Source organism: Ascaphus truei, chromosome 1, assembly GCF_040206685.1.
Source record: "Ascaphus truei isolate aAscTru1 chromosome 1, aAscTru1.hap1, whole genome shotgun sequence".
In the NCBI taxonomy this organism is placed as follows: domain Eukaryota; kingdom Metazoa; phylum Chordata; class Amphibia; order Anura; family Ascaphidae; genus Ascaphus; species Ascaphus truei.
In genome coordinates this window covers 90,498,022-90,514,037 of record NC_134483.1, presented here as the reverse complement: position 1 = coordinate 90,514,037, position 16,016 = coordinate 90,498,022, and the positions used below count along the sequence as shown (strand labels likewise).

The 16,016-nt window shown below is 38.9% G+C and overlaps 1 protein-coding gene across 2 annotated transcripts in view; it reads left to right on the top strand.

The window, feature by feature from the left end:
• Positions 1 to 16,016, top strand: part of HEXB (hexosaminidase subunit beta) — a 40,430-nt gene that overhangs the window by 23,233 nt on the left and 1,181 nt on the right. The window contains exons 7-12 of one of the 2 annotated variants that reach the window (XM_075591647.1): positions 303 to 435; positions 884 to 1,064; positions 1,564 to 1,650; positions 2,488 to 2,560; positions 10,457 to 10,631; positions 15,393 to 15,483. In XM_075591647.1, coding sequence (XP_075447762.1) covers positions 303 to 435; positions 884 to 1,064; positions 1,564 to 1,650; positions 2,488 to 2,560; positions 10,457 to 10,631; positions 15,393 to 15,483 — 740 coding nt within the window. Of the gene's footprint in view, positions 1 to 302; positions 436 to 883; positions 1,065 to 1,563; positions 1,651 to 2,487; positions 2,561 to 3,840; positions 4,016 to 10,456; positions 10,632 to 15,392; positions 15,484 to 16,016 lie in introns of both variants that reach the window. The other variant, XM_075591638.1, reaches the window with a different exon arrangement.

The following is a 16,016-nucleotide window of genomic DNA, read 5'->3' as shown; positions in this document are numbered from 1 at the left end:
TTTTTTTTTTTTTGTCCTTTTACCACACCCGTTTGTGGCCATTAGAAGTGCAGCAAAGCTTAACAGTTCACAACTGTTAGGACCATGCTGACCTGGTTTCCGCCACCTGACTTTGTTTCCAATCTCCCTTTCATTTTGTATTGTAAGCTTCTTGCAGCAATAAATGTCATACCTTCTGTACCGCTCCGTTTATTTTGAAGTATTACATGTTTCCCCCTCATACATCCACTGTGCTCTGCTGGAGAATATATGAATTCTTTATAAATATATAATAAACTATTACTGTGCCCTTCTTTTTTTAGGGGGCATTTAATCCGTTTACTCACATTTACACTCCTATTGATGTTCGTTTGGTGATTGAGTATGCTAGATTGCGAGGAATTAGAGTCGTACCAGAGTTTGATACACCTGGACATACGGATTCATGGGGTAAAGGTAAGTGCTGGAAAGTCTTTTATTGTAAATGATCAACCTTTCTCATGATCCCAATTATTATTTTTATTTTTTTAACCATTCAATTAATTTTTAAGTATTGTGTGCTTTAGTACCACAAGTACAGCAATGGACATCAGAAAGAACCAATGGCAATCATATTACCACATGTATGTCTTTTACATTTGCGTTCAGGACACCATCAGTCACTGTGTGTGAAGCGATCTTTGAAGCTTACCCTGACTGATGCCAGCAACTTGGAACTTTTTAGAGATGTTCTTCCCTAATAGTGCCTCCTACATTGATTTATACAGCAAGGCAAATAGTGCCGATGTTCCTGTGACTATTTTCCAATTTTTCCAATTTAATGGGCTTGTTTTATTTGAGCAAACTTATGAAGTGTTAACCTGTGTAATGTTTTTGTATTTTAATTTTGGGGGTCTTTTTTCAGGACAAAAAGGACTCCTGACACCGTGTTACAAGGAAGGTCAATATACTGGTACATATGGACCTGTAAACCCCATATTAAACGACACTTATGCCTTCATGTTCAAATTTTTTGACGAAATCAGCAGTGTGTTTCCTGATGCATACATCCATTTAGGAGGAGATGAAGTGGACTTTTCTTGTTGGTATGTTAAAGGGGTAGTAATGACCCATAAACAACGTTGTACTTTTTGAAAAATGTTTTAGTTTTATTTCACTTTAATCCTATTTCCTGTTAGAACATTTTTCTGTTTTCAAATTTTGTGTTTTGAAGGGTTTCAATATTGAGTAATGAAGAGGGGTTCAAATGTTACTGTAGTGATTACCTGGTGAACCCAGTTACTCAAGAATTAGGGTTTTTAAGTTGTCACTGCATCGTATGGCATTAACTTGTCTTTGGTTCAGGTTGTGGATCAACGAGCTCTTTGCAGATGACATTGTAGTGTATGGAGCTTTCAAAACCTCACAGATCTATTTCCTCTTACACCTCTCCTTAGAGGCAATCCAAGAAGGTATTTTCATGATTTGAGTGAATCTGTTGCATTAGCAATTCAATCTCCTGCAAACACAAATCCTTAGGGTGGAAAAAAGGCTTCAGTAGTTTGAGCTTTTGCCCCTTTGACAAATTATTTTTTATTCCAAAAGGAAATCTAATCCTGAAGTAACGAAGTTTATGAAGCAACAAGGCTTTGGTACAGATTACTGCAAGCTTGAATCTTACTACATTCAACAGTAAGTGAAATATGAAGTTAAAACACGGTGTGCAGTAGTGTAGCCTTTTCTCCAAAGGGTCCCATTCAAAACATGCATGTTAATCGGATGTTTCCTCCAGTCTCTGCCCATTTAACCTCCACTTTACCCCCGGCTGACAATTGTGCCTAGTTCCTCCCTGTTAAAGGTAGCTCTGTTGCACGCATACAGGATTGTTGGTATTGTCCCACAGCCCATGTGATACGTGTTACTGCTTTGTATGAGAACAGCTGCACAAAAAATAAGTGATTCTATAAACGGGATCATAAGCGCTTTAGTCCCAGAGAGACATTTACCTGTGTGTGTGTGTGTGTGTGTGTCCTCAACACACTGACATTGCACAAGCGTGAGGGGCTTCAGGTTTTCGCATGAACAATCTAACTGACCATTATTGTAAAAGGCTTATTATTGTCTGTTTCAAAGGTCATCTGTTGCCCATACATGCTCTAATACCACTCCCATTGCTGCTGCAGGATACTACTGTACCTTTTACTTCCTTTTTGGGGGGGGAATAGTGGTTCAAATTGGTTTCGTTTGATTTATTTAAGGTTCAACCTACATTTACATATGCTTATAACCAGTGTTCGACAAACCTATACATTTGCTCACCCCGGGCGAGTGGATTTAACCCCCGGGCGAGTAAATATTGGCCCAAGCAGCACACGTTTGGTACTAGGTGGCGAGTAGATTTTTGTGTGTGGCGAGTAGATTTTTTGGTGATTTGTCAACCACTGCTTATAACTTTGCTGGAAAACTTTGATTTGTGTTTAGAATAAACCTTGTCTTGTTTAGTTCTAATTTGGAGCTTTGTACTTCTAGAATCTTGACTATTATTTCAACTTTCAAGAAGGGCTACATGGTCTGGCAGGAGGTATTTGATAATGGCGCCAAGGTATGTGCTTATTTTACAGTTTGACGTTTACTATAGTGTTCACTAGCAAACTATTAATTTTCACTTTAGTATGCCTCTGTCATACTCTACTATTCCAGTTCCTTTAAAGCAGCAAGCCATCTGTTTTTATAAACATAGGGGAAAACAATTGTATTTTGAAAGATTGTCATTTCCCCAAGATTTAGCATATTACATTTTGTGCTGTTTGCAGGCCTTAATGTAGGCAGATCCACTTTAAAACAGCATAGTCCACTGCAATTTACAGCCTGTATATATGTTATTACAGCGCCTGTTCACGGTCAAAACTAGTGCCTGGTTTCTTTGTGTTGCTCCCAAAGGTGACAAAACCAATGTGTCACTCATTTGTATAATCCTAAAAAGGAAATTGCTGTACTTTTTCACCAGTAATTGCTCAATCCGTTGTCTAACAACCATCCTCGCTTCCTTTTGACCTATTTTCGTTAACCATTTGTCTTGTGAAATTGGTATTGGTGTATTGCATTCTATTCCAACTTATGCTTCTCCTATCATTGGTACTCAATATAAGAATGACTGGCTGGTTAGAACAGGGGTGGGCAACTGCAGTCTTCAAAGGCCATCGGTTTTTAAGAATATTCCTGCTTCAGCACAGGTGGCTCAGTCAATGTCTGTGCTGAAGCAGGGGTATCCTGAAGCTGACCTGTTTGTGGCCCTTGAGGACTGGAGTTGCCCACCTCCTGGGTTAAAATGTTTTTTATACTGTACTGCTGTATACGCCGCTCTGTGCATATAATTTGGCAGGCACAATGAAACTGCCCTGTAGATCTTACAATCTCTAAGTTTGGCACCTGAGGCCCAGTGAGAATGTTACTTGCCCAAAGTCACAGGGAGACCTGATACAGGGATTCAAAGCAGGTTCACCTGCTTTAAAGGCAGTGACATTACCATTGAGATCATATTGGTTGATGCATTATTTCCCTTAGTCCACGGTCCACAATCGTTGCCTTTTTTCACAAGTTATGAACACAATCTCCTTTGGTGCATGAAAAGAAGTCTGACAGGTGTTATAGTGTTACTTAACTGGCTTTTAATATCATTTTAAGGTGTGTGTGTGTGTGTGTGTGTGTGTGTGTGTGTGTGTGTGTGTGTGTGTGTGTGTGTGTGTGTGTGTGTGTGTGTGTGTGTGTGTGTGTGTGTGTGTGTGTGTGTGTGTGTGTGTGTGTGTGTGTGTGTGTGTGTGTGTGTGTGTGTGTGTGTGTGTGTGTCCTATTTTAAACGCATATCTGTTGCAATCTTTCCAGATTAATCCAGACACAGTAGTGGAAGTGTGGAAGGGGCAAAAATGTAATGAAGAACTATACAATGTCACAGCTGCAGGGTACCAAGCAATCCTCTCCGCTCCATGGTACCTAGATATCATTAGTTATAACCAGGATTGGCAGCGATACTACAAAGTTGAGCCGCTAAGTTTTGATGGTTCGTTAACTTGCTTTTAATATAAATTATACATATAAGAACATACAGCTGATTTTTGTTTAATGAACTTTAAATGTGAAATGATTAGCTCATGTTTAGGTCATTGAACCTTTTTGGTTGTTGGACACATTTTTGGAATGTAATACGTCAACCTTGTACTGTAATTGATGAGCTTATGATTCATTTACACATTGCTCCTAGATCGGGGGTGCGCAAACTGGAGAGCGAGATTTGCTGGGGGGGTGCGGTGCTTAGAGACCTCGCGCTCTTCACCAAAGCATTTTAAATTAAATGGCGGGGATCGCGCGCGAGACCTCAAAGTTCTCTTACCTTGTCTCCAGCATTGCTGTGATGTCAGAACGCCGGAGACAAGGTAAGCAGGGGGGGGGACAGGGGGAAACGTTTGCGCACCCCTGTCCTAGAAAACAATATAGTAGATTTGGAAATATTAGGCCATGTAACAAAATTTTTGGAAATCATATTAAACACCACGTCAGACATGGTGTAATATTGTTTTGTTTACTGTTTGCATTTGGATAGCTATGAAGATATGCAAGTCTTTAAAATGTCTAAAGAGAGGTCACTGTGCTTCTATCTCTTACGGCCCTCTCTCTGTTCTTCACTTGTTTTACTGAACTGGAAAGCCCCTGATTCTGGAACGTCAAACGTTTGCTTCTCTTATGCTATACAGAATTCGCATTTAAATCTAACTTTATACATTCAGATTACAAATGTAAAAAATGAAAACCATTCTGATCAAAACGGCTTCTAATGATCAGTTGGATAGTTAGCAGGTTTATAAATGGTGCCTGGTGAAATGAAGCGCATGTTTCACTTGTGCTTAAAATACAAGCTGTACCTACTTTGTCCCATGGATAATTCACCATTTTTTATTCCGTTTCAAATTATTTTAAAACCAACTTTACACCAAAAATGCAAGCAGGTTTTGAAGGGGAATCGGCTAATTTCTCACTGTCTTCCTTGATAATTTTGAGTCTGCTTTTCTAATTATAGTATATTTTTTTCCAGTGTTTATTTGCATTTAATGATATTAGAGGGAGGAGATGCTTGGCAAAGCAACAGGTGAATATCTGAAACTAAGAGACAAAATAACAAGTTCTTAAGTAGGGTTTTAAAAGACTTGCATATATTTTTATGACTATTTATATCCTGTCATGTAATTAGGAAAGAAACCAAAACACTACCCTAGAATGTAGCCTAGTCTTGTCTTGCAATACTCCCATTGTTACATTTTCTAATGTTAGAAGTTGGCAGCCACTCTTATATCAGTGCGCTTTGGAACCCATGTAACTGACCTGGTACTGAAGATATCCAGTATACCCCTTGCCTCAGTAGGGTTGGGCTACAACAAAAAAACTACCACGATAACCATCAATACATTTATCACGGTAACAATCTATATCGCAATAAATATTTGATTTAAAAAATCCGAATGTTTTAATGAATCTAAAAGTGCTCTCAAGACATATATATATTCTTCAGATTTATTAGAACAAAGGTCCCTTCATTTCAAACCTTTTGTCAGCACTTCAACTTTTCTCGCCTACACAGTTCCCTTAACCCTCATCCATCCACCTCTCATCTCATCCCTCACCCTTAGGCTACGCTTATAGTGCCGGCGACGCGACAGTCAGGCTACGGTCGCTGGAAAATCAAATAGAGATGACTTCCAGCGATCGCGACCAATCCATCGCTCTGACGCGCCACGCTTACTATAAGCGCACGCAACGGCGGCAATGCATTTGTTTTGCTGTCGCTGTCGCAAGCACTATAAGCGCAGCTTTAGGCCGAGTCCCCAGTGATCATGGCTGCTCGCGTATCAGAGCACTTGGCGGTGCGTGTACAGGTGAAAGTCGCTATCTGCGGCGTAGCGATGGGATGTGCGGGAGAGTGCAGCCATGACTATCGACACTATCTCAACAATCATACGTTGCTAGTCAACCATGTGACAGCATCGCTACAAGGAAAGACAAATTCCTTGTCTTCCCTTCCAGCGATCGCGTCACCGCGCTCTGTGCACCCACGCACACATGGTGACTGGGGCCTGCCCCATAGAGGGCTGTGCTCTGGTGTGTGGCGCGCACGCCGGTAGCGCGCGGAGCAGCGACCACCGGGGACTCAGCCTTAGATATTCCCTTTTTAAAAGCATTTAATTTGATAAAATGTTATATATGGAACAGAATTTTTTTTTTTTTTTTTTTTTTTTTTTTTTACAATTAGTAAAAATGTGTTTAAACATTTTCTTAAGAATTGTCAAATCTGTGTTAATTCATTTTTATAATGGGTTTGAGTGCTCCAGGGGAAGGTTTGTGATGGAAGGGTTGGGTGCGGTATTCAGAAGCGGGGAGGGGTGGGGAAGAAGAGACTTCACAGCACTGCAGCTTGCAGTATTACTATGTATGGGTATATTGCCTAGGCCTGACTACCCAAGGAGTCTTTGCCAGCACCATAGGATTTGAGCAGTTGTGAGGTACAGCAGCTGCAGCATCATTTAATGAACGTGATTATGGGGGTGCTGCTATTTGTTTGTCTTTAAGTAGTCCCTCATTGGGGGAGTTACTATTCTCTAACTTTTTTTTTTTTTTTGGTACAAAACAATTTTGTGAATGCCAGCAAAATTAAACTTGCTAGATGTTCTACACCAATATAGAGTACAGATGACTTTGATATATGGGTGTATGTGTATAAATATAGGTACAGTAAATTTAAAAAAAAAAAATAAACATCTGACTAGGGAAGTAAGGACTTTACGTAGTTATATCAGTGTGAGACAAACCAGTATAGAGGCTCAATTCTAGCACAGTGATGTAGTCAAAGTAGCAGGTTAATGAAAGTGCATATCGGTGATCATACAAAAATGGACATTCATACTGTATTAATGGTCTCATGGTGCCATAGTGTGTTGTACTTTCATGAATTTACCGCTTAAAGATACAAAAATGTACTGAAGATTAAGTGGTTTTGATAAGTGTCTCCTAGATAACGTGACAGGAATAAGGGAGGTTGCTGTTTGGAAAAGTGTTTTACATTACTGTACACATTAGGTCTCGTGTTGAAGCCAGACTTTCTCAAAAGGAGAAACACATTATTTTAGTTGGTAAACTTTCCTTTAAGATGTCTTCCTTTTTGTTTTGTTTTTCCTTACAAAAAATATTGGCAAAAATAGAAAACTTGGACCTCCTTGTATAGGTTGTTGACTTATTCAAGAAAACTGCAGAAATGTTTTTTTGAGGCCAAATTCCCCAAAACATTATTTTTTATTTTTTAAACCTTTAAAACAAATGTGTGGTTATATTTTTGTTTTAACAGGGAATTATAATGTCATTTTGGTGATATGATTTAGAATACAGGAGGCTGAGGGTATTATAGAGATCAATAGAATTTAATGTAACTTAAATCTTTCACTAAAATGACAGGGTGATAGATGCTTCTAGTATTAAGGGGGGGGGGCTGACTAGTGCTATTCGAACATAAAATTGGTAATAGAAGGAAGAGTGTTTCTCAATTATTCCCTCTTATGCATAGATATCATAATGGTAAATGACATTTGGACAGCAGATAGAAACAAAGTGGCAGCACAAGGAGGAAAACACTGTCCATTACCTTGTATGATTTATCGTAATTATTTTATTGATCTCTAGCCCTTTTCTATGGTTTTTTGTTTTTTGTCTTAATTTTTTTTTTTTATGGACCATTATTGCATGAAGGGAAACAAAATCAAAAGTACATGTTTTCTTAATCGGGATGTAGCTTGCATTGAAGGCTAGAATATAGTGTCATCCTTTATTGAGAACAGATACGGGGTATATGCTTTTGACCAGACAGAGCCAAACAGAAGGGGGGGAGGGGTCGGGCCCTAGACTGTAATGGAATATTTACTGATGAGATGTAGCAGTATGTGCCAAATCAATCTTCAGCAATGATCTCCTAGTAGTAATAGAAAAAGCCAGATTGCAAATTAATGCAGCCTGAACGCGTTACAGGGATTACCACCAGAGGGCCAGGACCTAGAATACACCATTAAAAAAGATTCTTGCTTGGTGAATCCATTTTTATTCTTGCCCTATCCAAAACGGTTTATTTTCTAAATATGATGCTTCATTCAGGAAATATTAGTGCTTGAAATATTACGTCTCTGGCAGATTTAAATTGAACCCACCCGATTACCTCAGATGTTGATCAAATCATGATTTTTAACACTAGCATTTTTATTTTTTTAAATGGCAAGATAATAACATTATAGGAATATATTTGGACCCTGCTTAGAACTATTAGAGACCCCTGTAGAATGCACTCTTAAGTGTCTAATGTAGAATGAGTGTAGATTAAGATAGTTTAATTCATAACAATTTAAAAATATTTACAAATTGGTACAATGTCTGTGAACTATAAACAAACTGTGAAAACAGGATATCAGTTGATCCCTAGTGGTTCCGCATAAAATATTGGAGTGGATATTTGTACCCAGAGCTGATGTAATAAATTGAACCATAGTCCAGTGACTAGAATTCATCTACCATCCCTAACATCAAAGCTGTTGTAATGAGCTGTATTGGGTCGATAGTATATAGAGGCTGTGGATTGGGTGCGGATATGCCCTTTGGCTCTGATAACATATCGATGCTTCCTCTTAGATCCACTAATTGGCAGTCAGATGTCTGTATTTTTTTGGGGGGGGAGAGGGGATGTTTACAGTTGCATGGGAAAGAGCTTTACAACGTCCCTCAAAAAGCAGGTAGAAATTGTGGTCGTCTATTTCATGTTTTTTCATATTTGATAAAAAAAAACGGTTTGGGAATTGCCCTGGCTATCTTAATTTTCGGGGATGGAACATTTTCAACAAATTGCATAACCAAAATACACGTGATCAAAAGACACCTGTAAAATTTAAAAAGGGCAACAAATAGACTTCAATTAAATGTTTTTTTTGTTTTTAAATGGTCGGTAGAAGGGAATTGCTGCCTTGAATACCAAACTGTCACCTAACTCACTTGTTAAAGTTGAACACTTAGACACAATTTGCCCTAAAGTGACAGATCACAGTGCGTTCAACCTCGTTAAGGCCTGTTGAATAAGCCGCTTCGTGTTTGTATAAATATTCAATATGTCCAACTTTACCTCTCCGGGTTATATTGTAAGCCTTTTGGGGCAGCGGATCGTCACTTTTGTTTAAATGTCTGTACTTGCTCTTCCTTCATTATTTATTATTCAAAGTTATTTCTGATATTTTTAGAGTACCAATCGTAGTTTGGATATGGGAAGTCCTATGAGGACTGCTAGGCAAGAGTCTCTGAGATCTCTCCTGTTTACAGGATGAATTGGAACATAATGCAAACCTGTTTCCATATATTCTTTAAAAATTACTTTGCTTTCCATGCATAGGATTTATCTTAATCTAGTCTCAGAACTAAACACTGAAATGGGGGTAGCAGAGATGGCTGTTAGTGGTAGATGTTGTCAGTAGCTGCAGACAAGACAACTCTACTGTAAGCTCCCAACAAATAAGCTTGAGCCAGCAGCGTGGACAAAGTGGTGAATATTGATTTAAAACAAAAATTGTCCTTTTGGTCCCCAGTATGGAACTTTTGGCAATATTAAAAAAAAAAAGTGTAGCTATATTACCCACTCACCCCAAAATAACGGTAATATCATAATATATGTACACTTATCTATACAATGTCCCTTTTTGTACAGGGGAAGGTACTTTGTTTTTGTTTTTTTAATAGTAGAGGCATAATTTACCTTTTAATAAATATTCTATTTTGCCCATGAGAGCCGGCTCAAGCTTCCTATTCTAAAAAAACATGGTGGGACACACAGCCTGATGTGCACTCATGTTTGGTACATAAAGTAATGGTGGATGCACCCTGTCACCATGTTGCAGTTTCCTGCAAATAACCTGTTTTTTTCCCCTAATTCCTTATGTGTGAACTAGTTGTTGGTTTAAAAGATTGCACTTTATAAACCATGGCTAATTTTGTATGCTTTTATGTACATATATAGTACATGGATTTGATGTGCATTACAACTATCAGATTAAATCACTTTCTATACTTGTCCAGTATTTTCTCTGGTGGAAGTCACTTCTCTATGCCTTGGATGGTTCGAGGACAATTAAAAAATGGTCATGTGACCATGTTTTCTTAACCAGCAGTATATTTACCAATGAAAAAAACCTGAGGCATATTGTGACATCAATCCTAGGGTTTCTAAGGAAAGTTCCAATGCAATCCGTCACTTGTGCCTTCAAGTTGTAAGGGCAGTGCTGATTTGATGAAAACATATCCTTAAGATTTCAATTCTTCTCAAGCTGCTACAATAACTAGTTGCTCTTTCTTTTTGCAGTTATTGAGCTTGCATGATACACCTTGATTAATGTATAAATTACATTACATATTTTTATATGTTTAAATTCCTCAGTTGAAACTAGACACCGTTATTGAAGTATGGAAGGAGAGCCATTATCAAGAGGAAATGGCAGCTGTAACAGCTGCTGGGTTTCAAGCCCTCCTTTCTTCTCCCTGGTACCTAAACCGCATCTCATATGGTCAGGACTGGATCCAAATCTACAGAGTTGAGCCATCAAACTTTACTGGTGTGTTATATGTGCTTTTATTATTTCACAGTTGCATCTGGACATATGCTGCCATGCATCAGAACTCTGCATGTTGCCTTTTCTGTAATGGGAATTTTTCGCATTTAAGACAGTAACGTTCGGGGGAACCCTTATTAACATTAATATGTTGCACTGCTATGTACTCAGAACTGAGCACTTTAATCTTGAAATATTTCAAAGAAGGGTGTGTAACCTTGTTTTTGTTTTACCACATGGACCAAGTAGGAAGGGTTATGTAGTATGATCCATTTTATGGGAGCAACAAATATTTGATGTTACAAGCTTCCGAACCTCAGGGTTTTTCAAGAAATTGTGGAGTACCCAGGCATTGGAAGAAAGCCATTCTGGTTGGGAAGGACTGTACCATCATAAGTTAGGTTATGACAGTAGCTTCCAACAAGAGGGTAATTAAAAAAAAATGCATTTTGACAAACCCATTTTGTTTTGGCAATCAGTACCAACACAGGTCATCTTCAAAACAAACATACATGGCACAACTCCAAAGCACACTAGTCTTACAACACTCTAGAGTCCAACTTACAGAGTCCAACACTCTTAAAACAAAGATCTCTGAAGGAGTCCCACTTGCCTCTGGTCAAGTCTACTGGCTGGTGTCATGATAATGTCATGAGATATTGGGTAAGCTAGGAATCACATTTATGAGCAGATGCTAAACATAATGGCTTGAAGGGTATGAATGATTCTGGTTTCTAATACAAAGATTTGGCAGTTTTTCTGTACTTGGCTGTCGGTGTCTGTATAATGGGGTAGCTGAAGCCGTAACTGCTGTTTGTAACTAGCAGCAGCTTGTTAGAATATACTGTTGTAGTAAAGGCAATGTTATACTTGGCTCCCAAATGTTGCGTCCTGGTACGGACTCAGACGCTGACTACAGTGACGTCACGACGTCTGCGTACCCACGGTACCTTATCTCGCCAGTTACCACACGTGTGATTTTATAGGGTTATATCTAGGGTATAGATTTGTTGTACAAGTGTCCCATTTATTTTAAATTGTCTATGGACTGAAGAAATTGATTTTTAACCCCACCATATTTCTTTACTTTGTTAGGGACGTTCTTTCATCAAGTGGTTTAATTTTGGGGTATACATTGAAGTGATTTCTACTGTATTGCCTTAATTTAAGGAGTACATGTTCACAGGGGCCTTGTTATTTTCATGTTCCCATATCCATCTAGTGCACCCTGAGTTACTATTACTTTTGGAGGCTGAGCGGGTCTCTTCACCTTTGTTGTTATTTAAAATATAAAATCATTGGCACTCCTTAAAAGTATTGATTTTTACCTAAGAATCTACCAAGGAGACTACAATTAATATGTTGTACATGGTTCCATTGAAATGTATTGATCTACGTTACCCTACTACTGTTGGTCATATTATACTCCAGCGGATGTCACAAAGTGATTGATTGAGTTCACAACCCTTTTGCAAGTGCAGGATCGATGCATAGAAAAATCCCATAGGTTGTTGCATTGTATCCAAGGTGTCATAGGAGTCCTCCATATATAACAAGTTCAGAATTTCCCCACATCACGTCATTGTAAAATCCATGAACTGTATTTTCTCTGTATTCACAGCTCGGTAGAGACAATTACCTTGGTCACCACAACCTTTGTAAATTTATGGTTGTCTAAGTTTGAGGGACCGCTTTCTATGATTGTATTATAAGATTGTTCTATTCTGCTCAGTTTCGATCTGCAGGTATCCTCGTAGGTGTAAAAAGATTGCTTCACATACTATTTGTACAGTAATTTAACTTGCAAGAACACTCGCTGGTTCCCATATTTGGTAGTTTAAGAGCAAGCTTTTCATTTATAATACTATTGCATCTTTTTTCCTATTCCAAGCTGGTAAGAATAAAATATGCTCATTCTGAGTTTACATTCTCGAGTCTTCCGGTTTTTATTATTTTATTATTGCATACAAAGTAGAAAGAAGGGTGAGGTGAAGTGGCCATTATGGATGTTATTTACCTCCTAACTCTCCGTCTAGCTAAAAACAATCTAATTCCTTCTAGTAATACCCATAGCAAGCAGTACTACTGATGCAGCGGCCGTTATTCGAACACATCTCGGCGCCGATTTTGAGTTCTCTGCTGTTCCCCACGCAGCATGAACGCGGCCAATCGCCCCAGGCACCCGCACTTATCGCGGATGTTTTGTTTGAATTTCATGGATTCTGTTTCTTCGTTTGCAATAAAATGGATGAATTGTAATGTGTACAGTACTGTGCTACTGTCAATTTCATGTTTTTAAAAGCCAGAACACTAAAATTAGTTTTTCTGCACTCGCATCTTAGTGCGGGAAGGCTGGAATTCAGATTCCAATGTACATGACGCGTGAAGTGTTCGAATAACGGCCGCTACATCCGTATGCCTTACGTTTTCTGCAGCTCTAGAATAGGATTTCTGCATGCCTCCTACATCATGGAATAGGACACCATATTTTTTTAATATACAGCTCAACCCAGTTATAAAGCGATCCATTACAACATGAATCCGCTTATAACGCGATGCAAGCGTGGCTCCCAATTTTTGAATACTTTACAACACGATTATTGGTATCTTAAATACTTTATTGTACAATACATACAATTGTACATTATTTCTAATGCGATCCGCTTATATTGCGATGTGATTCTTTGGAACCCAAGCACAGCGTTATAAGGGGGTATTTTTTATTTATTTTTTTGTCTTGGTTGTTGCTGTACAATAGCATGGAGTAATATTTTCTTAGATCTATTTTAAAATGGCATTTTTTTTAATGACATAGTTACCGTGCTGCAGAGCTTTATCTTCAATTACTGCTCATAATACTTTCTGATGTAGAAGTGAGACTACAATACTACCAAATGGCAAAATAGAAGTTAATAGTGGGAATTGGGTGGTACAGTAATTTATTGTGATTGCAGTATTTGTTTTTAGGGAGATATTTTGTATGGCTGCGCTTATAGTACCGGCGACGCGATGGTGATGTCACGCTGCGGTCTCTGGAAAAAGTGACTTGACTTCCAGCGATCGCAACCAAGCCGTCGCGCCGCTTCTACTATAAGCGAACGCGACTGCGGCAATACATTTGTTTTGCCGCGATGTCGCGTCGCCGGCACTATAAGCGCGGCCTACGGGCTGTAGTTTCAATAATATGGAACCTATACAGCACTTGACTTGTAGGCATAAGTCAATGTTTGGGTTTAGCCTTTTTGTGCCTAAGACATAGCCACTACGACATGCTCGCAGAGGACTAGTTTTCCAGGGGATCGCGTCAAGGAAGTAGGCCTCATCCGTTTCTGGGTTAAGCGCCATCACATGACTGCTCCGACGTTTGCTGGGCTATGGCACTGCCCCTCTGGCTCTCAAAGGGTTAATATTTGTTTCAATAAATGTAAACGGTCAAAGCTATAGAAAAGTTACATGAATAATGGGTAACAAAAAATATAGCACCACAAAGCAACACGCTTGGTTCCCTAAACCAGCGGTGCACAAACTGGGGGGTGTGACTTTATTGGGGGGGAAGGGGAGCCGAGGGGGTTACAGAGGCCCTGCGCCAAGAGCACGAGGCCTCTGTAAATGTACTCACCAGCTTCTTGTCCACACGTCTCCATGGCAACGCGGCGTCAGGTGATGCCCGTTACCATGGAGATGACGTCAGCTACCACGGTTCACGTGACGTCACATGACCCCACAGCGTCATTTGACGCTTTGAAAGTATGGGGGCGCAATCGAGCACGAGCAGGCAAGGGGGGGGCGCATGGCAAGAAGTATGCGCATCTCTGCCCTAAACCATTATGTTGACTTGACTTTGCGTTTAATTTTACATTTTGAAAGGGCTGACCATTCTTTTTGAAGGTCTCAGTTTTCATGTTTTCCGTTCCTAGTCACTATTTCTCCATTCAGTGATTAAAGCTTTCCCACATAAACATGATGATAACCCTTATCTAAAGGTTATCTCCAAATAAAAATAGGCTCAATAGCTTCAGGAGCTTAAAGGACAGTCTCACTTAGGACAGACTCAAACTAATCACAGGGATCTATTTGTGGTCAAAGTTAAATAATTGTTTCCCCAAAATCAAAAATGGGTGACATTATATTTTTTTTAAACTAGTAATCAAGACTACACCTAGTCTGAATTTAAGCATGGGTTTACTGTCTGTATCTCTGCACCTATTAAATAATATGTAATGGTGCATAGATGGGCAGTGGGCATGAATAAATCTGTATTTAGGGTGGTGCAAACAAAATTGACAACTCCCGCTGCACTGTCATAATCGCTGTTATAAGAACAAAAGAATATTTTCTGACTTTCAAAAACTTCTTTTCACAATGGCGACGAATTACCTCTTCAAGCCGGATAAAAGATGTACAGGGGTTAATATTTTTTTTTTTAAAATCTAGTGTACTGTTATTGGTTTGCACTGTTGCTTTTGGGCTTCACTGTTTGAGAGCACACACAATCAAATGTGTAGGGCTTCTTACTAACTCAAACCATACAAATTAATTCACACATTTCATTAGAAACAAACAAGTTGGAGGGTAATTAATACCAGATGCATACTTTTTTTTCCCCACTTTAATCGCTGCTTGTTAACTATTATCCTTGCTACTAACATCTTTACAATGTATCTAATTTTCAAAACATTTGGCAATGTCTCTTAATCCTGAAATTATTTCTTAAATTGCAATGACCGTGAATTGTCTGACTAATCTGTTTTTGTATTACTGTAGGAACTCCAGAGCAGAAGGAACTTGTGATTGGCGGTGAAGCTTGTTTATGGGGGGAATTTGTGGATGCCTCTAACCTCACTCCAAGATTATGGTACGTTTGAGAAAGTTTAGCCTTGCATAGTTGTAAAAGTTGGTGTGAATCCCAGAATACCATTTATGCTGTTACAGATGCCAATGTACTCGTCAATTACAAAGCAATTAGAATGATTTTTTTTGGGGGGGGGGGGTAAATATTGTCCCTTTCAGGGTTTAACTTTCAGAATCTTCTGCTGTAATATGCCTTCAATATTATATTGTAATCTTAAAAGTGCTCTAAATTGCATTGTTTCATTGACCACTGTTAATATCTAAAGTGTGTGTGTGTGTGTGTGTGTGTGTGTGTGTGTGTGTGTGTGTGTGTGTGTGTGTTTGTTTATATTCTGCTGAAGTTGGGAATGCATAAATGTTACACCAGCATGCTTGGCTTAGTGACAAGGGAGTTCTAAAATCATGGAGATGCCCCAACCATAAGCAGGGAAGTTACTGGACATCAGACTGCTTTTGGCAATAAGTATGCCAGAACTTTCCATCTCAATATAAATGTGAGGATTGCAGTTTCTGTATTCTGCAATAAGTTGTTCATAT